Source organism: Lepidochelys kempii, chromosome 17, assembly GCF_965140285.1.
Source record: "Lepidochelys kempii isolate rLepKem1 chromosome 17, rLepKem1.hap1, whole genome shotgun sequence".
Lineage (NCBI taxonomy): Eukaryota > Metazoa > Chordata > Testudines > Cheloniidae > Lepidochelys > Lepidochelys kempii.
Genome location: NC_136396.1, coordinates 9,168,185 through 9,191,235, shown reverse-complemented (window position 1 = coordinate 9,191,235; position 23,051 = coordinate 9,168,185). Strand labels below are relative to the sequence as shown.

The 23,051-nt window shown below is 45.3% G+C and overlaps 1 protein-coding gene across 1 annotated transcript in view; it reads left to right on the top strand.

The window, feature by feature from the left end:
• The window catches only part of AKAP1 (A-kinase anchoring protein 1), a 42,896-nt gene extending 20,163 nt beyond the window's left edge, over nt 1-22,733 (top strand). Inside the window, exons 2-11 of the mRNA XM_073316193.2 lie at nt 1,518-3,246; nt 7,897-8,030; nt 8,883-9,009; nt 11,983-12,110; nt 13,739-13,916; nt 16,223-16,373; nt 17,686-17,753; nt 19,133-19,206; nt 20,434-20,499; nt 20,648-22,733. Of these exons, the coding sequence (XP_073172294.1) occupies nt 1,542-3,246; nt 7,897-8,030; nt 8,883-9,009; nt 11,983-12,110; nt 13,739-13,916; nt 16,223-16,373; nt 17,686-17,753; nt 19,133-19,206; nt 20,434-20,499; nt 20,648-20,710 (2,694 nt within the window). The 5' untranslated portion in view covers nt 1,518-1,541 and the 3' untranslated portion in view covers nt 20,711-22,733. The remainder of the gene's footprint in view (nt 1-1,517; nt 3,247-7,896; nt 8,031-8,882; nt 9,010-11,982; nt 12,111-13,738; nt 13,917-16,222; nt 16,374-17,685; nt 17,754-19,132; nt 19,207-20,433; nt 20,500-20,647) is intronic.
• The last annotated feature ends 318 nt before the right edge of the window (nt 22,734-23,051 follow it).

The following is a 23,051-nucleotide window of genomic DNA, read 5'->3' as shown; positions in this document are numbered from 1 at the left end:
CTCATTCTCTTGTGGGTTGGTTTCTCTAAAACCAATTTGCCATAATTAAAACGGTGAGCTGATTGACTTGTTTCAGTTCTTGCATTATGTAGCTGCATCCTTCAGGCAAAGACCCAGCTATAGACCGAGAAGAGTAGGGAAGGAGGGGTGTCAACATATGTCTTGCTTAACTTGCAAATCAGCTGATCAGCACAAGGGGTAGAAGGACTCGTAAGTTTCTGGAAATGCTCGGTGTGCGGCATGCCAGGTGTTCGTATCCCATGTGTTGTGATATCCTGCGTACTGTGACCGGTTAGGGAGTTGGGTGTCTTAAAGCATTTGTAGCTTCGGGTATGTGAGCAAGCGTAGTACTTCCACCTCCAATGAATCTAACTATGTCATAAGTAATGGCAGTAAGGTCCTAGGTGAGGGGCTGGGTTGCCTGCTCTGTGTTGTGTTTTTTAGACCAGATGGCTTTCACTTCAGAGAACAAACTTTTCAGAGGAATATCTAGATGTGACTTCTGATTGGGCCGCGCACTTGGGATCTGTTAAGCACAGACACTCTTTCTGCCATTTTTAATGGAGATAAACAGTTTTCTTAAATATCCCGTTCTTCTTGCTGAACTGCAGAACTAAATCTTGTGTGTCAAAGCAGCTGGGTGTTTCGATGATACAAATGAGAATATTCACCTGTGTACCCGTGTTTCCTTGAGTTAATATTTCAGTGGTATGTTTATGGATGGGCATATTCATTGTGAAACAACTCAGACATTGTGGCTTCAAAATTTCAGCACTCTGCTCCTTTTTGACAGCAGCTCCTAAGCAGATAGAAACCCGAGATGTGCTTAAGGGGGAGCGGGAAATGGAGCCAAGAGAAGGCAGAGTGGGAAAACATACTGGACGAGGCAAGGGCAGAGTCTAGTACATACTGGATTTTGGTATTAAATAGCTGGCACCCACTTGAGCTGTCCTACCTTCTCGTTTTTATTTGCATTACAGCTGTTCTTGGAGGCCCAGTCTGAGATTAGACCCCGTTGTGCTAAGTGCAGTGGATGCTCATAGTAAGACAGTCCCTGCCCTGCTGGGCTTGTGGTTTAAATAGACAAGACAGGTGAAGTGTGGGAGGGGAGGCACAGGCCCAAAGGGGTGAAGTGATTTGTTCAAGGTAATGAAGCCCCACAGTGGCAGAAGCTGAAATAGAGTCCAGATCTCCTGACTGCAAGTCTAGGGCCCTCTGCGCTGGACCATGCTGACATAGCAGAGATGTTCCTTTAGCTAGACAGAAGTGCTTTGCTTTTAATCAAAGTAGCCAGTGATTTGGGAAGAGAGAGAGGTTTAAGCTACACTGAAAGCAGTCAGTACCACTAGCTAGATTTGTCCCAAAATAAATATTCAAGGAATCTGCAGAACCTTGACCCCTCCCTTATCCTTTCCCATCCCATTACAATTCTGCTATATAACTTCTCTCTCTTTCTTAGGAATCATATTATTATTTTTTTAATGCTAGTTACATCTCTCTCTCTTTCCCCTCTCTAGGTATAATTGCTGAGGCTCATTAAAATGGCTTTACGCTTCCGCACTTTCTTCCCGTACGCCTTACCTGGAGTGCTGGCACTTATTGGTTGGTGGTGGTTTTTTTCTCGTAAAAAGGAGCGTACAAGCAATCGCGACTGGCAAGCATTAGCTGGCGTGGAAGATCAGAGGATTGGACCTCCCATAAAGGAACCTCTGTCCAGAGAAGCAGTAAATGCTACTAAAGAACTGCCTGTGCCCTCTGAAGAGGACTGCCCAGAGAATGAAACCTTAACTTCCCAGCTGTCTGTAGGGTTAATGACACCCTCTCTGGCATGTGACGCTCAACAGAGATTAGATTCCTCCAGGGACCATCCTGCCACCACAATAACGACCGTCGCATTGGGCACGTTTGAGGACGACAGTGAAAAACTGGAAAGAGCAGCGTCTCGCAATGAAACCGGGTCCCTTGCACAAGTGTCTCCCCCTTCAGCCCCGAAGAGTGTAGAGTGCTGTGACAATGCTGTGCTTGTTACCAAGCAGGAGTCAGCTTTCAGTGGAACCCCAGACCAGCAGCCATTGGCGTGTTCCGGGGTAGTGTCAGTAGAAGAGTCTTTGGGAAAGATTGGGGAAAGTGGTAAAGCAGATATGACACACGATTCATTGGAGAATCCATCGAAGGAAATCCAGTGCCCAGTGGCTACGTCCTCAAACACTGGCTGCCTGCTGGCCCTTGGCTCTGAACCAGAGGATTCAGCCACTGCCCAGTCTGCCATTATAGATGAAGATGATGTTAAGGAAGTTGAGGACACTGTCCCTTGGAAGAGAGAGTCTGTAGTTGGGAAGCTACTGAATAATTGTGTAGAGTCTGCTGGGTCGGACCTGTCCGGGGAAGAGGAGGTGTCTGAGATGACCGTCAGTACTGTGCCTAAATGTCATGGAAGGGAAGAGAAGTGCTACAGGGATATGCAGTCAAAAGGAGATGGTTTGGAAAGAGAGAGAATTGGAGGAGTGAGTTTGGACAAAGATGAAGTTGAGAAAATTGAGCAAGCAGCCATACAGATTATTTCCAAAGTCATCTTGGCAGCTACTGAGGAAGTGCTGTCTAGTTCAGTAAGTGATGTGTCCAGTAGAATCTGTCAAGTTGCGGTCAGCCGGGTTGATAGACCGCTGGAGAGAGTGAGCATTTCATCCGATGAGATGCTTGCGGTGGAATCTAGCAGGGGGAATGAAGCAGTTACCACAGAGAATGTTGCAACAATACCTGTTCCCCTATCGGAAGAGAAACTCCATCGTTACATGTCGTATTCCAGCTGTTTGAAATACGGGCGCTTATCTAACCCAGTGCAGGTGGACCCAAAAGACCATCAGCCAAAGAAACCTGTGCACAGTGAAACCCAAGGAGATAACCGGACTTTGGTTACGAACAATGGAGAATCGTTGGAAGAATCGCATGCGGTAACGGAGGATTCTGGGTGCAGCGCATGTACGTCTGAAGATGGGACGAATGTCGAGGATCCCTTGCAAAGCACGTCACTGTCTCTCCTATCAGGCCAGCATTCAGACTTGCTGAGCATGTCTGTGATCCAGGACACTTCTGCAGAGCAGTACGTGGCACAGAGTGAGAAACCTCAGACCCCTATATTAGGGGAAGACAAAGTGCCATACAGCAATGGGGTGCTGAAAGGGGATGGTGCAGATCTGAGACACGAGAAGCACTGGACAGCGGAGACAGATGCAGATCACTCGGGAGGTAAGGGTTTACATCTCTTTGAGAGCCTCTCACGAGACACATGGGGGAAGGTACATTAGTATAGCACTGAAAAGTCCTGCTCAGCAGACATAACCCCAACCCTCATCACAATTCAGAGGGCCTGCTCATGGGTAAAAATCCTACCCAAGTTGTTAGTAGATGTCTTATGCTCAGATGGACAGAATGATCCCACCCTAGGCTGCCAGCTCCTGCATCCCACAGTGATGGGAGCTCTAGGAAAAACGGTAGCGAGGTACGTGGTGTCCAGGAAACTCATCATGCTGGCCCCCATCCAGCAAAGCATTTAAGTGCATGATTAACTTAAATCACGCGAGCCGTCCCATTGGAATCAGTGTTTGTTGGATCGGGGCCAGGAAGCTCAGCACCTTTCAAGCATGAGCCCCAGAAGCGCAAGCTTGTTCCCGCTTGAGTTCAGGCAGCATCTGTTCGGCTGTAAGCATTAGGCTCTTGCCTTCGGTGTGGACCATTCACCAAAGGGCTGCGCTAATGCCAGTTTCTGAGACACATGGACGTGCGGACAGATGGAGCAGGGCAATTGCGTGAGGTCCTAAGACAGCATCATCTGTGTCGGCACTAACACGGTCTGTTTGCTTGGAAAGTGGGTGCATGACGAGAGATCTCAGCAGCTCGTGCCTCTCTCTAGCTAGTGGGTGGGTAGTGTGAAAGCCGGGGGTTGTTTCCCTAGCGGCTTTATATTAGGCTAAACACAAACTTCAGCCTTAAAAGCTGTATGTAAACATTCTTCATACAAAAAGAAAAGGAGTACTTGTGGCACCTTAGAGACTAACCAATTTATTTGAGCATAAGCTTTCGTGAGCTACACGAAAGCTTATGCTCAAATAAATTGGTTAGTCTCTAAGGTGCCACAAGTACTCCTTTTTTTTTTTTTTGCGAATACAGACTAACACGGCTGTTACTCTGAAACCATTCTTCATACAACCCTCCAGTGCAAACAGCTCCTAAAGACAGGCTGCATTCTATAGTCACTACAGAGTAACAGGAGAGCTGCCTGCTGCTAGCTAGCAGGCTGTGCAGCTTTTAGTAGGAGACCAGGATTAACCATTTTCTAGATGTCCCCTCTGTAAGAAACGCTCCTTACTAAAGGAAGGATTTGCTCTTACCCTGCCGCATACGCTTCTCGGAATGACTAGCGGAAAGAACAAAAGCTCTAATACAGGGGCTGGAGCGAGACCACGCAGGAAAGCAACAAAACTCTCGCACCAGGATGAACTCCGAGGTGATGTAGAGCAGGGATTCTGAACCTTCTTTTTTCCAAGGCCCCCCAACATGCTGTAAAAACTCCACAGCCCACCAGTGCCACAATAACTGGCTTTCTGCATATACAAGCCAGGGGCAGGTGTTAGGGGGTAGCAAGCAGGGGAACTGCCTGGGGCCTTATGGCACAGGCCCCCCACACAGCTACATTGCTCCGGCTCTGGCTTCGGCTTCAGCCCCAGGTGGAAGGGCTCTGCTTTCTGCCCCGGGCTGCAGGAGGTCTAATGCTGGCCCTACTTGGTGGCCCCCCGAAACCTGCTTGCGGCCCCCCCCAGGGGGCCTTGGACCCCTGGTGGAGAACCACTGGCGTAGAGGGTGATGTAGGTTACTTGGCATGTGCGAGTTGAATGCTGAAAGGGAAGAAAGGGGGTGTAGCAGGAAAAGCCACCTCCTGCATCCTTGTCACCTCCCTGAAATCCCCACGTGTCACAGCTGCATCTTGATCAGAAAGTCTAAATTGAGACCCGCCAGGCAGATAGCGGACCCAATTGTATCAGAGCTCTGGCCCGACTCAGGAAGTGGCAGAAACAAAGCAGCTGCTAGGGTCCCTTGAGTTTTTGGTGTAGTGGAGCCAGGTGGCCAGAATACAGAAGAGCAAGCGAGGACTGTTGGATCCACATCCCAGTAATGTGCTAACAGGCAGTTTGCTGGGAGCTTATCACCTTTCTCATCCTTTTAATGATGTCCTGGGCCTCTCCCTCACACCGTTCCCTAACCATATTTGAAGTGTTGAGATGCTATTTAAGAAATCGGTGGCTTCCCATAACTGGGACTAACAGATTCTCACCCTTCCATTGCCTGATCTATTGATATGTATTCCCAGTTACCATTCTGAGGTTTGGCAAATTCTAGTCCTCAGATTAGGCCCAGAGTCATTAGAGGTACTGTTAATTTGGGAACTCCCATGTGCAGGGTCGCAACACTCATACTTGAGGAAAAAGCTTCTGAATTTGCAATGGTTTTGCTAACACGGTTAGTAAACACAAACAATCCAACCCAACCACGTAGGCAGCAGTAATACAGTATTAACTTCATGTCTGGTGTCCTATCGTACGTACAGTCACACCATCCTTGTGGAGACCTAGGGCTGACGAGACAGGCTGTGATTCAGGAGGGTGATCTCTAGCGCACCAAAATGGTCCAATGGTCGAGGTCTCAACAGTCTAGGCTGTGGTTAGCCCTGCTATAGGGTCTCGTGGCTGCTGTAAATATTCATAAGAATGTTCAGCCTCCTTTGTCCATAACGAAATTCCTCACCCAATAACGTTGGGGTGTCCTTATGCTATAGGTTAGGTATATTAATTCTCTGACTTGTAAACATATACATCAGTTGGCTACAGTAACAATCATGCGGTTGAACATCTGCTGCTGTTCCTATCCTAAAATATCCAGACTGACATCAACTGCGTTCTTGTGGTTAGGTGTCGGTGTATTTTTCACCAGAACAAAGTCTTATGATATCTTGTGACTTAAGTTAGACAGCAGTGACCTCACTTACGCTAAGGCTTGTAGGCCGCATAGCTCATGCAAAGTGCTTAAGCTAATATCTTACAGGCTTGGGCCTGTAGGTTTCTTACATTACTACTTGATATACCTTGTATCTCTCATACCCTTCCCAAGCAGAAGATGTTGTCCTACCCTTGCTTCCCAGAGGCCCAAAGCTAGCTAACCATGGGGAATCATAACCCCAAATCTCAACCCCCCTACCACAAGCAGCTTTTGAGAAGTATTTGGGCTTAATTATTGGGTGTTAAGCATCGGATACATCTGGATTCCCCATTCAAAGGTCAGGGGCCCTTTTCTGCTAGACACTAAGTCCCTGGCCCAGAGAGTTTGCATTCTAAGTAAGTAAGTGAGTAAATCAGAAACTGCCTTGGGCTACTAAACAGAATCTCCCTAAATGCTGTGTTGTGTGCTCAACTGAGGAGTAATAGGGAAAGATCTGCTTACTCACACTCCAGTGGTATGAATCTGATTCCCATTAAAGGAACAGCTCCTCTGAACTTCAGCTTGAAGTGATCCCTTCCAGTTTTCAATGAAACTAAACTGAATTCCTTAACAAAGGGCCCCTGTTTTTCACACTTTGAAACTTGCTTTTATCAAATCACGTGTCAAGATGCATCTCTTGCCAAGAGCCCGGGCGTGTGATCTTTGGCTCGCCATGTGTCTCTAAGTTCCTTGGGCTTTCCCACATCCCATCCCAAAATGACTAAGATCTTTAATATCACCTTGCCCCTCAGAGGCTTCTTCAAACCTAATAACTGGAATGGGGAGCAGCGTACTTTAGCCTCAGCAGGACCTGCCTCGTTGAGTTGCTTGGGAGATGTCTGGTTCATAGTATCCTGAAGCCCTTTTAAGATGGGGTTTTTTTGCAGCTGGAATGTTCCATGAGTCTTTGAAGAAGGTCCCTTCAATTGCTCTGAAGATTTCCTCCCCTTCCAGCCACGGGTGGGAGGATTCAGGAGCATCACAACAATGGCCCTTCCCATTCAAATTGTGGGACGAGTCTGTGCTTTGCACTGAAGCAGCCACAACCTTGCATAAAGAGCTTTCAATCTATCTTTTATTGATGTTTGCAGGGCCTCTCTCACTGAAGTAGCAGGGCCCCTCCTGCTAAGCGGAGGGGTCAGTGATGTGTGGGTGCTCCTCAGTACGGCACATGTGGTCTGCTGCAAAGCCATAGATCTTTGGTGGTGGCTTATCCTTCCCACTGCTTCTACCTTGGTCCAGGGCAGCAGTGATCTGATGACAGGAGGCTTCCAATGGAAAAGACTCCATCTCCCTTTTCCCCAATAACTCATAGCTAGGTTTGGAGTCTCAAGTATGAAGAAGCCTTCTCACGGCTAGTATTCCACTGCCAGTCCTATTTAATCCAAGGGGACATAATTCTGATCCTGTGACTGTATGGAGTTTGCATTCCACTAGTAATAGCACCTGGCTTCTGTGTTTAACCCTGCACAAACTCTTGGTGTCTTGCATGCTGCCCATTGCATTACACATTATGCTTGTGAACACAGCAGTTCCTAATTAGGTTCAGATTTATATCACAGGTGTGGAATTCTTCAGGAGGTTTTAGGGGACAGAAGTCTGTTTCTAGTGGCCTGTTCCCATAAGTACCACAGAGCAGCCCTTGACACATGTTTTTCCTAGAGGAGCTGAGAATTGAATAGCAGACTCACAATCTAGAGCATAAAGTGGGAATGTACAGTAGGGCCTACAATCAAGGATGTATGTGAAATGGGAGTTTTGTCAGCCTTCATGCGGTGTCTAAGAGCTTGGATTATGCAGACTGTCTGAATGTCATGGTGTGGTGGTGGTGTGGGTTTTTTGTTTGTTTGTTTTGTTTTTTTGTAGGTTCAGATGTAAATAGCATGGATTCTGTGGACAGCGGCTGTGCCCTTGGGAAGGCGGAGAGTTGCCAGAACTCCAAACCAGGAGTAGAATCCAATAAGTCTGAGCTCACTATCTGGGAGATAGAGGTGCCAAAGGTAATGAGCCAAATACTCTGCATCCGTAACTCCCTGCACTGACCTTGGGGAGTGTTGGTTAATGGTTTAAAGGGGGACTGGGAGTCAACTTCTGGGTTCGAGTCCGGGCTCTGCACATGGCCCTTCTGTATCTCCCTCTGTCTATAAAAGGGGTGCTATGCTTTCCTACCCCCTCAGGGTGTTGGGGCTTAACACTCCTTGAAATATCTGCTGAAGGACTCCAAATGCAAAGAATCCTTGTAGGGCTGCCAATTTTCGGTTTTAAGCGATAAACTTCCACCGCACAATGCCATGCGGTGGGGCCCCATTAAACTACGTGAGAAGCTTCTTTTTCTGGGATAGTGTAACCTAGGCACAGGGAATCAGCCCTGCGGTAGAAGAATCCATATCACTGGCCAATGAGGACAGGCTATTAGTATTTCTCCAGAGAAACTTATAATTAAAGAACTAGAACGTAGGGTTCTTTTCAGTGAAAAGCACAATGGCATAAAAAGAAATGGGGCCAGATTCAGAGATGGGGCAATTCCGTTGATTTCAGGAATCACGCTAACCTACATCAGGCCTTCATGTCTGTGCTGCACTTGCTGTTTCTGCAGACTAGAAAGATGGACTTAACAAAATGTGAGTAAATCAGAAACTGCCTTGGGCTACTAAACAGAATCTCCCTAAACTCTGCTGGGCCAGTGTCAGTTTACATTTGGTAGAAGCCCAGTCTGCGCTGAGTTCCGATTGGTCCCCAGCGCCCAGTCAGACCCTGTGGCATTTCTTGTAGGTGAAATTAATCATTTAAAAATTAAAGATTCAAGGTGCTGTTCTTGCTTCTCACTGTGACTTCTCCATCTTTCCATCAAGCACTTGGTTGGTCGGCTGATTGGCAAGCAGGGGAGGTATGTGAGTTTTCTGAAGCAAACTTCTGGTGCCAAAATTTATATTTCAACGCTACCTTACACCCAAGATGTCCAGATTTGTCACATAGAAGGTGAGTGAGATGATTCCCAATTGTGGGGTTTTTTTAGTCTGTGTTGTCTGAAATCTAATCTCTGGGTGCTTAGATAAAGGGATGAAGACCTGACTGCAGTTTGGATACTTAACTTTGAGTCCTGTGCTCAAAATACTACCACGGGTGCTTCAAATAGCATCAGTGGTAGGCCATGTCTATGCTAGGAAGGCAGGTGAATTTTTAGTGCAGTAAAATCGTGGGGGGAGCATATGATTCATAGATTCATAGATATTTAGGTCAGAAGGGACCATTATGATCATCTAGTCTGACCTCCTGCACAATGCAGGCCACAGAATTTCACCCACCACTCCTACAAAAAAAAAACCTCACACCTATATCTGTGCTATTGAAGTCCTCAAATTGTAGTTTAAAAACTTCAAGGAGCAGAGAATCCTCCAGCAAGTGACCCATGCCCCATGCTACAGAGGAAGGCGAAAAACCTCCAGGACCTCTTCCAATCTGCCCTGGAGGAAAATTCCTTCCCAACCCCAAATATGGCGATCAGCTAAACCCTGAGCATATGGGCAAGATTCATCAGCCAGATACTACAGAAAATTCTTTCCTGGGTAACTCAGATCTCACTCCATCTAATAGCCCATCACAGGCCATTGGGCCTATTTACCATGAATATTTAATTACCAAAACCATGTTATCCCATCATACCATCTCCTCCATAAACTTATCGAGTTTATGGCTTACCTCAACCAGCTCATGGGTGTTAACACACAGCTGTCTTGTCCACACTAGGATTTTAAAATGTCCATATTTCCCTAGTTTGGACAAGGTTTATGGGGTACCATTTTCCCAAACTCGCCTTACAGAGATGTGAGAGAGAGAGGTTGTTCTCTATCTGTTTCCCTAACCATATGTCTGCACATACAGTGATATGGAGACATCAAGAGTTCCTCTGAGGCTACGTCTACACTGCAGCTGGGGTTGTGATTTGCAGTGCACGTAGGCATACCCGCGCTAGCTGTACGCTAGCTAGTTCGCTAAGAAATAGCAGCGAGGACGCCAAGGTGCGGGCTTCAGCGCCGGCTGCATGAGCCTGCCTGACTCCCCCCGCCCCCCGGATACATACCGTCTTGTGCTGCGTGCCATGGCACCATGGGCTCACTGCTGTTTTCAGCAAGCTAGCTAGAGCGTGGCTAGCGCAGGTATGTAGCCTATAATGTGGTAGCCTCTAGCTAATCCCCTGCTAACAACCCCGCTGATCAGATTTAGGTAAAAACGAAAACAAAGAAAAGTGGAACTAACATGTTTGCGGCCATTGGATTGTTCACGTCACCTGTATTTTAGATCCCACTTGCCTCATAGGTTTAGACTGTAAACTCTATAGGGCAGGGACTCTCTCAGGCTTGGCCTACGCTGGAGGGTTATACTGGCATAGCTGCGTCAGTCAGGCATGTATTTAAAAACAAAAACCACCACACCCCTGAAGGACACATCCATGCTGACAAAAAACCCCAGTGTAGGTGTTGGTGGAAGAGCGATCTGCGGTCGATTTAGTGGGTCTTCACTATACCTGCTAAATTGACTCTCCAGTGCATCAATTGCTGCAGCGTTGATCCCCAGTAAGTGTAGACATGCCCATAGTTAATTTGTTCAGGGATGTGGTGTTCCTGTGTCTAGTCTCCAGGGCCCTGCTGTGCTGGCATAGTCTCTGTAGTGGAGGCATACCCTTATGCTGTGCCTGTTCCAGCACAATGGAACCCATTCTTGGCTGTAACCTCGTCACCACTGTAATCAACATAAATAAGTTGCTGTAGATTTTGATAAGAGAAATCACTGAAAATAAACTTGTGCTAAAATATTTTTGTAAATGATGCGGGGAGCTGGGAAAATATTCCATTTGCCAGAATCTTTAAAGAGCCACTGTACAAAGAAATATCACTTAAAAAAAAAAAAATCTTTATCTTGGTTACTCAGACACTATAGACACTATATTAAAACTGAATGGTTTTAAAAGTATGTGTTGCCATTTATGCTTCACATAACGCACAGCCAACCTGTGGAACTCCTTGCCAGAGGATGTTGTGAAGGCCAAGAACATAACAGGGTTCAAAAAAGAACTAGATAAATTGATGGAGGATAGGTCCATCAATGGCTATTAGCCAGGATGGGCAGGGATGGTGTCCCTAGCCTCTGTTTGCCAGAAGCTGGGAATGGGCAATAGGATGGATCACTTGATGATTATCTGTTCTGTTCATTCCCTCTGGGGCACCTGTCATTGGCCACTGTTGGAAGACAAAATACTGGGCTACATGGACATTTGGTCTGACCCAGTATGGCCATTCTTATATTAATCTCTGTGCTTGGCTCATCATGGACAGATGCTGTGCTGGTTGGTTGTTTCCTCAGTTTGAGGGATGTTCCTTGCACTAGCAAAATAGCGTTTTGGGTCATGGAGTGTGGTTGAGACTTTCAAAGCAGGATATAACCATGCATCTTTCACTAAAGTTAATAGCAGGGATGTAGCTGGATCTTCTGCATGGCTTTGAAAATATCAGCTGTCAAGACTCTGTCACTGAAACTTAAACACACACACAACCCCGCCACACTGGGGATTTTGTTTTAGCTATCTAATGTGGGGTTTAGCACTCATTGAATAGCCCTCTTCGGTGAAGCAGAAACCAGCACACAGTGATTGCATGGCAGGAGATATCTTGGCCCAGTTTTATTTACAGCTGTGCTGGTATAGACAGGAAAGATCTGTATGTAATCGTATCACTCAGGAGGAGTTAAAAGGTACTGCCAGTCAGGGGCGCTGGGACAATTTGTACAGTCGCAGGAGGTGCTGAGGGTCCTTGAACCAAACCGTAAACCCTGTGTATATGATAGAAAGCACTTCAAGTCAGGGGGAGAGTGGCGGCACCCCTCGTTCCAGCACCTGGGGCTCAAGTGTGTGCCCAACATATCCACGCGATTTGACTCGGTCTTTTTGTCTTCCAGGCTCTCAGCATCATGTGGACAAAGCGCTGAGTCTGATCGGTAAGAAGTTCAAGGAACTGAGCCTCACCAACATTTACGCTCCTCCAGCCCCATCACTGATGCTGCATTCCCTCCCTATGACTTCCTGGGTAAGCCCCAAGGCAGCATGCCAGCTGTGTTTATATAGACAGACTCCATGGACGTGCGTAGGAGATGTATCCATAAAGCCACATTGCATTCTCCCTTCATTTTGAGTGTCCAATATCAAGGATGGCCTTATTGAGTAGGCCTATCGTACAATGACTAGGCATCATCAGTTCCATAGATGGATGTGCTGGAAAGACCAGGCATGTACGGAGTAAACGTGCTCCTTGCCTGAGAACAAAGACCACTTCTTGTTCCATAGCAGCCACTGTACAAGCAAGCAGCCCCACAAAGATTCCTTCAAGAATGTCCTTTGCTTTTCTTGATCAGCACAGATGCGGTTGTTGCATGTCAGACTGTTTCCATCTGTCGTCATGCTGCCCTGTGTTTAATTTCCCGGAACACACTCAGAAAATGTACCCAAACCTTCAACCCAAACATGCTTAATCTCTGGCAGTTACACGTCTGACATAATGGGCTTTTGCCTACAGTCTAGACATGTTTGCTCAAGGAAATAACTCTTTGGGTTTTTAGTTTGTGAGTGAGGAGATATTCTGGTTCTGTTCTTACAGTCCATTTGCCACATGGTCAAAGATTGAGACAATCAGTGTCTGTATATATTGGTTGTCATGTGACTGGTAGAATCATACTGAATTGTTACTTTCCAGTAGCATCACATTCCCTTTAAGCGTCTTATTGCAGTTATTCAGATCTGGCATTGTAATCCACCTCCGCTCTGTCCACACAATATTTCACATCTGTTTCCCTTTCCAGATGTTGTCTATAACTGACAGTCCATTTGGTGACAGATCCTACTGGTTACACCATGGACTCCAACATCCGTTAAATAGCTGAATATAGCTTAGGAATATATACCTATATCTGCATCCACAAGCAGCAAGGGGGCTGAATGTTTCTAATTCTTTGAGCCTTCTCCTTTAGGTTTCTGTTTATAACCTTAAAGGGAAACTCCAATACAGCTCAGGTTGTGGTAGGTGCCTTTAGGTTCTGCTAAGTTACAGCATACCATCAAAAGTCTGATGGCTGCGCAATGGCCTATGTGAAATGACTTGGGAGGGAAATCTGTGAAAGTGTCTTCATCTCCGAAACCACCATCACAAACTACTACTTATTTGGCAGTCTCAGGAGAGAGGCCAGGAGCTCAGATGAGCATGGATTTAAACTACTTTCTCCAACAAGTGATTCTGCCAGATCAGAGTTGAGGAATTTTGGCACGATGGCACAAAATGAGCCTGCAATGTTGTTGCCTATAGTCTCCCTGCCCTACTGATAAATAGCATCCTTTAGCGTTGTCATTGTGCGTGCTGCTATGCAACATACACAATTGCTTCCCCAAAGAATTTACACTCATCTGATCCCCCTTCATGAGACCATATGTGAACAGTGACGCTCCGTCAGCTAGTCCTAGGTTCAAACTAGTCTCCTAGAGGTGAAGATCTAAAGAGCCCACTTCTAAATTCCTGAATCACTTAGCCCCCCCCCCCCCCTTTTTTTGTAGTAGAGTAGATAAGGTATCAGTGAAACTGAGTATATTACTAACCTTTGGAATGAGTGAAGCTCTCGTTGCAATAGTACATTCATGGAAACGTAATGCTAACTCTCTCTGTGGCAGCTCATGCTACCGGATGGAGTCACCGTAGAAGTAATTGTTGTTAACCAAATCGACGCAGGACACATGTTTGTACAGCAGCACACGCACCCCACGTTCCATGTGCTGCGCAGTCTGGACCAGCAGATGTATGTCTGCTATTCTCAGCCTGGAATTCCAACTCTGCCAACTCCAGTAGAAGGCAAGTCAGTTTGTTCCTCGTGAATTGTCAAGCAGAAAGTCTCCTCCTGGGATCTGTCCCTGGTCTGTCCTAGTAGCATCTAGCAGACTTTCTCCTCTGCGCTTCAGAGTAACTTGAGTCTAGAGTTCACTGAAAGGTATTTTTTCAGTGTCTTTCCCCTGCACTCCCTGAGAAATCAAACTACAAGCTTTCCATGTTCTCAAGTTTGCCCTGCCCTCCAGAGATGAGGGTCTATGACAGAATTTGTCATGGGTCAGACCATAGAAAACCTATGTAAAAATGAGATGCAATCATTCTTTACATAACATTATTTACAAATTGATTAAGCTATGTGAGTTTCCTCTAAGGAGACTTAACTTGGGAAAATAACATGCAAAATAAATGGGTGTTTGTAGCTCCTAAACATTGGGCAGGGCGCTGTGGAAGATCAATGTAAAAGCTGTGTTTAAAACTACTAGCAAGCCCCCTGTAATAGACTTTGTGGAAGGGGTACTAAAGCTCACGCTTCAGGTCTTCAGCAAAGGTCAAAGCATTAGAGGTCAGGATGAGCCCTAATGTGGGCGGAAGACTACTCCACGTCTGGCTATTGCAGAGTTCTTCCATTTTCCTTTGAAGCCTCTGCTGCAGGCCAGTGTCAGAGATGGGATATTGAACTAGACGGGGCTTGGTTCTGATCCAGTCTGGCAATTCCTATCTTCCTACCAAGGTAAATTCAAACCAGAACTATTCTGGCCAGTTATAAACTACTCCAAAAGCTTTGAATGTAAATCTTGCCACAGCATGAGCTAGCATGAATATAAGCATGAACTTGAGTATTTTTTTTTTCATACAACACACAGTCAACCTATGGAACTCCTTGCCAGAGGATGTTGTGAAGGCCAAGACTATAACAAGGTTCAAAAAAGAACTAGATAAATTGATGGAAGATAGGTCCATCAATGGCTATTAGCCAGGATGGGCAGGGATGGTGTCCCTAGCCTCCGTTTGCCAGAAGCTGGGAATGGGCAACAGGATGGATCACTTCATGATTACCTACCTGTTCTGTTCATTCCCTCTGAGGGACCTGGCACTGTCGGAAGACAGGATACTGGGCTAGATGGACCTTTGGTCTTACCTAGTATGACCATTCTTATGAGCAGTATTGCTACAAGAAGCATGTGTTACCAGTTTCTCGGTGGAAGCGGAGGGGCGTTTTTTATTTGCCTTTCCCATAGCTGGTGTTTTCATCTCTCTCTCTAGTCTTGTCAGTCAGGGAGCAGCATTGCTGCGCATTCCTGAAGATGTTTGCTGCCAGCACCCTAATTATAACATCAGGATTATTTTCTTTGCTATCAAACACTGTCATTTTCTCCTTTATAGAGGTATAATTTCTGGCAATGCCTCCAGATTGCTGGTGTGCACTGTAGGGTGGGGGAGAAGCGTTCCTGACATGGCTGTTTCTGCTGTATGTGTGTCTCTCTCACTAAAGCAGTTCAGCATGGTGTATGGGTCCAGCATGGTGTACCCATTTTTAAACAAGGGCGTGTTTAATTGAGCAGGGGGTGGGTCTGTGTGTGGCTGTTCCTTGGTGGTTCAGAAAGGTCGCAGCTCAACTGAATCTTTTCTTTTCAAGGCACCTTCTGGAGAACAGATGTTTGTCCAGTTTATACAGCGTGAGACTCACCATGCCCCCGTAGAGGACTATTCAGTTGGTCGCGAACGCTCTGAATACTTCCCTTGCTCAAGTTACTCATGTTGAGCTGCTACTTTAAAACAAACAAAAGTGCAAAATTGAACATGCTAAGTACGTTTAGAGAGTTTAAAAGCCTCTTATTACTTCAGGTGGGGTTAGTCCTACGTCGACTTAATATCCCCATACAGGGCAAGGCAGAGCTAAAAGTGTACTGTTACTGCAGCTGCTAGTGGCACCGACCATACTTGTGCTTGGCGCTGTACGTTCATACAGCAAGAAACAGCCCTTCCCTAAGAGCATGTGATCAGAATAATCAAGACAAGAGGTGGGAGGGGAAACTGAGGCACAAAGAGGCGCATTGACTTGCCCAAGGTCATCCAGGAGGTCATTGGCAGAGTCAGCAATAGAACCCGGGACTCCTAAATCCTGATCCAGTGCTCTGTCTGCTGGATCCTGCTGGCTTCCTGCTGCAGGGCGCTAGGTGTCTCGTCTGAAAGCAGCGTGGGTAGGTAGCCCTGTGTCCTCCCCTACGCTGCTCTTCTTCCTCAGCAGACTCAGGAGCCTGTTCCAATGGGACTTCTAGAAACAGGCACTAATGCTGAATCTTCCCGCTCCGCCCTATTTTGCTTTGCAGTCGGTGTGATCTGTGCTGCTCCAGGCTTGGATGGCGCTTGGTGGCGGGCTCAGGTTGTCGACTACTTCAAAGATAACAATGAAGTGGAGATCAGATATGTGGACTACGGAGGATACGAGAGAGTTAAAATCGACACACTCAGGCAAATCAGGTCAGGAACTACGTTTTTCCTCCCTTGACTGGAAAAAAAAAAAGAACTTTCATAACTGAGTGTAATGGCTTGATAGGTGTAGGTGTCTCCGCAGTATGATGAAAGCATTAGGGGGGAGTGGTTCTCTCAGCAACGTACAACCATGTTGGACACCTGGCTTCCTCACAGACTCCCCTGCCTCTTACATCATGCTTTCATCCATAGATGTCTAAGCGCTCCACAGAGGAGGGCAAATGTAATCCTCATTTAAGTAGTGGGTAAACTGAGGAACAAAAAAGTGATGTACCTAAGGGCACCCAGCAGCAAAGCCAGGGATAGACCTTCGGCCTACGTGCTGCATCCAATACCCCATCCGCTGGGCTGGGCTGCGTCACGAAAACTGTGTCCCTGTGTAGTGACATGCTGGGTGTGTTTGGGGACTGACGCCCTTGTTGTTCTCTTCCTGGTGGGAAGTGATGAGGCACTGCATACGTAGCATGTGCCCAGCTGCACCAGGGAGAGACATTGCCCTTTCAGAGCGGGTTCCCCCAGTCCCAGTGGTGCACCATTTACATGGCTGCGTTGTGGTATGGAATAATGAGATTGTGCAGAGCCAGGGCAGGGGAAGACAACTTGGGGGGAGAACAAATGGAGAAGCACTCGTAATCCCTGCACGTGGGTCTAACTTCCAGCTTCCTACCTCGGCATGGTGTAGGTTCTTCTAAAATTTCCTGCCATTGCTTTGCTGCTGGTAGACAAGGTACCAGTGACTGTTAACACTTACAGTGCTTGAAACATGTGTGCCTGCCACTGGCCTGGTCTGTACGCCTGCTCCCAGTGGAGAAGCTTGAATGAATGGTAGGAAGTGTGAGGAAGCTCTGGCTTTGTACGGATGGAGTGGTGGGCGAGATGAGGAAGCAATCTCATGATTGTAGTGGTGCCTAGAGGACCCGGGTGAGGTCAGGACCCCAGTGTGCTAGGCACTCTGTGTAACAAGCACATAGTAAGCGATATCCCTTCATCAGAGTTGACGAAGGACGGGAGAAAAGGAGTACTCCATCTTCATTTTGCACGTGGAGAACTGAGACTAGGTGGAAGAGCCCAGAGCTTGAACCCAAATCTCTCATTCCCATGTCTTAGTCACAAGATGATCGCTCCTCTCGTATGAATTTTGCTCAAACCCTTGTTATGCGTACCGTGTCTATTCTTTTAGCTGTAACTAATCTGAAGCAAATGAATTCCTGCTATATCAGCCATCATCAGTTTAAAGAGTAATAAGGAATTAGGGCAGAGGTGTGTTCTTCTATTCAAATTGATTCTCTTCTCTTTTAAGGTCTGATTTTGTAACACTACCCTTCCAAGGAGCAGAAGTTTTATTAGACAATGTGGTGCCGCTTTCAGGTAACATAAATCACTGGAGAGAAACTAATGATGGGTGCTCATGGTGCTTGGTTAAACAGGATGGCATCCGTTCAGAAGCCAGAGTTGTCTAGACTTTCTCCATACCATTTTGTGTACAATATCTGAGATGACTAGAAAGTGGATGAGAAAATTATTTTTTTCTTGCTTGGTTTTTGCCTTTGCCAGCACTGTGGAACTAGTTCCACTATCTTTCCTGTCTACTCGGTGTTCAGGTTTTTCACACGGCTGTGGATGGAAAGAGAAAGAGAGTTAGGGGAGAAATAAGAATGTAACTTAAAACCATAAATTGGCAGAACTACCAGAGGGCAGCTGGAGGACCTAGAACTATTCTTTAAACCCCTCTTTGCCAATGGATTAGATAGATAGCAAGTGTACTGTCCCTTTAAGGTAACTAAATAAACACCTGCAGATTAATTCCCAGATCTACTAGACAAACCTCTGACATTCCCGTACTGAAATTGATGGTATGTACCATTCTAAGTGTTCTTAAAAACTGCCTCAGTGCTCGAAGAGGAGGGGAAATTCATGGTGTCCACGAACGTTTCCTATGTTGTTGCCGATAGAAATCCAGCCATGTTTTGCAGGTGCCTAAAAGGCTTTTCAGTTCTCAATATTGAAGGATGTTAGCCCGACCCACTGATAGCACCCTTTGATGTCAGGACTCTGGGTATCAGGAGAGGAAACCTGCACGGGCGGTAGGCACAGGGTTTGCCTCTGGCGAGGCTGTAGATGGATGGCAAAGGTCGAAAGTCATTCCATCCCAAGCTACCAGCAGCAGAGTTCACTGTTGGCATGCGCTCTGCAATAAGGTACCTCTTGCAACATCTGCAGCAGCATAGGGAGTGTCATTGAAGAATACGCAGACAGTATTAACGAAGAGTGCAGCTTGCAATGTTAAAATTCCACCCATCCTGCAAGGGACTTCTTATCCTGTCAATTAAATTCCATTGAATGGTACTGAGTTCCTGTTCACTAAACTCCCTGCAGGACAAGGGAGGTCCTGAGCTTCCTTGGCTCAAGAGTGCCACATTGAAAACTGAAACGTTAATGTAAACTACTATATGTGAAAACACCAAGTGTCCTTAGCAATTACTTTGAATCCATTTATGCACATGTGGCTACTGAGCTAGGATCCTTTTAAAGAGAAGTGTTCATCATCTCCCCTCTGTAATACGCATTTCAGTGTGGTCTCGTTCGGCTTCATATACTGTAGATGCCCGTAGCAATGATGAGTGAGGTGAGGTTCTTCGGTCAGTGTTATGCAGGAGGTCAGCCTAGATTATTGTAATAGTCTCTTCTGGCCTTAAAACCTATGAGCCTGTGAATGTCTGACTTGTTTTCTCCTTTTCTTTCCAAAGATGAGGATCACTTTTCATCAGAAGCGGACTCATCCGTTAGTGAAATGACCAGAGGTACACCTCTGCTTGCACAGGTTTGTATATTATTCTTCATTTGGCACTAGTGCAATGGCTGCTGGAATAGTGTGTCCAGTGCTGGTGTCAGTAATTCAAGAAGGATGTTGATAAATCAGAGAGGGCTCAGAGACGAGCCCTGAGAATAATTAAAGGATTGGAAACCATGCCTTAAAGTGACAGACTCAAGGAACTCAATCTATTTTGCCCATCAAAGAGATGAGTAAGGGGTGACTTGATCATGATCTGTAAGTACCTAGATGGGGGAACAGATTTGATAGCAGGCTCTTCTATCTAGCAGACAAAGGTACAACAAGATCCAATGGCTGGAAGTTGAAGCTAGACAAATTCAGCCTAGAAATAAGGCTTACTTTTTTTTAATGACAGGTTTCAGAGTAACAGCCGTGTTAGTCTGTATTCGCAAAAAGAAAAGGAGTACTTGTGGCACCTTAGAGACTAACCAATTTATTTGAGCATAAGCTTTCGTGAGCTACAGCTCACTTCATCCGAAGTGAGCTGTAGCTCACGAAAGCTTATGCTCAAATAAATTGGTTAGTCTCTAAGGTGCCACAAGTACTCCTTTTTTTTAATGGTGAGGGTAGTAAAGCATTGGACCAGTTTACTAACGGTTGTGGTAGATTCTCCATCACTGGCAATTGTTAGGATTGGCCGTTTTTTTAAAAGATATGCTCTGGTTCAAATTGGAATGAATTCAGGGAAGTTCTAGGCTCTGTGATATACATGAGGACCGACCAGATGATCACAATAGTGCCTTCTTGTATTTCATAGATTATAATGCTGGAATATATGAAATGTCTAGAAAACGGTCAGTGCTGCTTATGCTTGGGCAGGATTCTCTTATCCTAAAGTAACTTAGTACTATGTTAAATCAAAATCCATAGTACTATGATAAATCAAAAGTTAAGTGAAACCCTCTGGAGATGGGAAACACTCAGCTCTTACCTGCTACTAGGACTCATGCTAGTGAAATCTTATCTCCCAAGCATGGACCAAGTGTTCTCTTGAGTAATAACACCGAGCTCCCTCATGCTGCTCTTGATCTGTAGTTCTTAAAGCAGTGGTCAAAGGAGGCAACTATCTTTATTTTATAGATGGGGAGACTGTGCCACTGTTTTCCCTCTCAGCCCCAAGAAGTGAGAGCTTAACAGCAGCAAAGCTATGTCTTAGCTCACTGACGCACCAGCTTGTCTGCTGTGCTATATATTAACACGTATGTCTGTTTCCAGGTCACAAACTATGACAGTGCAACGGGCCTGCCTCTTATCCAGCTGTGGAGTATGATGGGAGATGAGGTGCGTACACTTGCAGAAATGTAGTGCTCTGGTTTGTATAGACTCCAGACGTGGGTTTAAAAACCTCTGCTTGAGTTATGGGGATTTCTTTTACTGTTGCTTTTAGGCTGGTATTTCCTTCATCTGTGTCTCTCTCATTTTTCCTTAGGTGGTGTCAATAAACAGAGCTTTGGTGGAAAGAGGATTTGCTCAGTGGATTGACAGTTACTAGTAAACTCTGAGAGGCCCCAAGTGACCCTTTTTTCTTAAAAAAAAAAAAAATAAAATAAAAAAAAATCCTTTTTTTGCACTGTATTAGAATTGGGTTTGGCAATCCTGTAGGGAAGACGTGTCTGTTTACACCACTGCGCAAAACCCTGTGGTCCATTGAGACTTGTTTGCTTGACTGTTACCATTTCACTTGAAATACATACCTCATTTCAGTGAAAGGCAGGGAGTTACTAAAAGCCATAAAAAAGATACCGTAGCTTTAAAACAAAACCTGTCCCTGGCCTAGTTCTAAGAGTTATTTAAAAAAAAAAAAGTGGGGTTTGCTTGAAGCTAACAAAACACCCCTACCATGTGTTTACTGTGGCTGCAGGTCTATTGCACAGATGCCCCAGAGGTTCAGTGGCTGCTTTTTCTGAAAGTGATGTTGGCTGTTTCTTAGAAATAGGTTTGCTGCCTAGAAAGCCAACATCAGATATGTAAGGGATTTAAAGTTCAGTTGTCTATTGACTTTTCCATGTTGTGCCACGAACTTGCACAAGCTTTGTTCGTCTGATCCATTACTGATGCTGGGAGACAAATGAATTGCATTCATGGCACTTACCCTGGCACATGTCTCCTGGTAGAAATGTTTTAGGCTTGAGCTGCATGGGAAGAAAACTTCATCTGTGCAGACCTTTGAAATGTAGGATGAATTACCACTACAACTATAGATTGTAAATCTGCTAAGTTCCAGATCATGTATTTAAAAAAAAAAAAGATTGCCAAACCCGATTGTAATTTGTAACCATTTTCTAGCTGTGCAAGTCTGTGTAAATATATATAAAATCATTGTAATATTTTGTAAAAGAGAAACACTGGAAATTACGAAGGGAACTTAAAAAGAATTTTTTTCCACACCAAAATGTCCTCTGTAAGTAAAAACGGTTTGGAATCCGTCAGTACAGCTGACGTACTTGGTACATCCGAATGTGGGAGTGTTTCTGCTCTGCTGTGTACAGGATTAGCGTTGCTCTAGATCGCTGTATGGTATGATTTGTGATCACTGACTCCTTTGCTGTACAGATCTGTTTAAAAAAAAAAAGGTAACAATTTGGAATTGATATTGCAGTGGTGTTCTTTCTCTCTCTTGATTTATGTTGGTCCCTTTTAGATTGATATCAAATGTGGAATTTAAAATTTTGTTCAAATAATTTAAGATAACTTAATACTATTAAAAAATATTGTAATGTACCTGCATTTAGACATGTGTATTGAGTTGAGGTTTGTTGCTGGCTGGGAAGACATTTGACAGGAAAGCACTGGTATAATCAAGCCTTGGAAAATGAGAATCTTTTGGACCAATCCAGAGACTCTTTTTTTTTTTTTACTTTTGGTGAGCTGCCATGCTGGTCCACCGTGCAGACATGAATGTAGCTGCCTACACCAGGATTTGATCAGATCCATTCAGATATGGTTTGAATGTATTCTCTTTTTTATGAATTCTCTCTATTCGGGGGTGTACAGTTTAATGTTAGCAATAATGATGTCCAATGAAAACAAAATTGATAGGTTGGTTAAATCCAAAAAAAGAAAAAATCCTCTTGGAATGTGTTTCCCATTTCAATTAAAGCTCCAGTTTTAAGCCATCTTAATCAAAATGTGATGAGTAAGAGCCTTCATTTCCAGGCCTCTGGTGGTATAGGTGTGGGTGGGAAGGGATCTTTACTTGTTAGAGTGGCAGGTGAGACCAAATAGTGATGGGCTTTAAATGGGACACACAAAGGTGAACCTTCAAACCCCCTGTTCATTGAATTCTTTGATCGCTACGTCAAGTTTTGTGAAAGACCTTGGATACAGCATTTATACACTCCTTTTTTAAAAATAAATTCTTTGCAAAAACCTTGCGGTGCAGTCTAGTAAGCACTGGTGCATTGGGGGAAGAGTATATTACATGCAGATGAAATATGAGCTACGCCGCAGTTTGAAAGAGGTGACCTCATGTCACAGCAAAGGAGTTCCTTACCTTGAGTTTTGTGAAGATTCAAGTCCCAAGCATACCGGTTCTAGTTTTGCAGGCTATGTGGTTTCTTCTGAAATTAGCAGGTGTACTCTTCTTGTGTGCTGAGCAATACGATAATGTGCCCTTCACTGTCTAGGCGCTTGCGTGGCCCTCATAGTGTCTGAGAACCACACGCTCATTAGTGGATTTCATCCTTGCAATGCCCCAGTGAGTATGGCAATGCTGTTAGCTGCACATCTGTAACATGGAGCTGAAGCAGAGTAAATAAGTGACTTGCCTGTGGTCGCACACGTAGTCTGTGGCTGAACTGGGAGTTGAACTCTTAACTCTTGAGTCCTAGTGT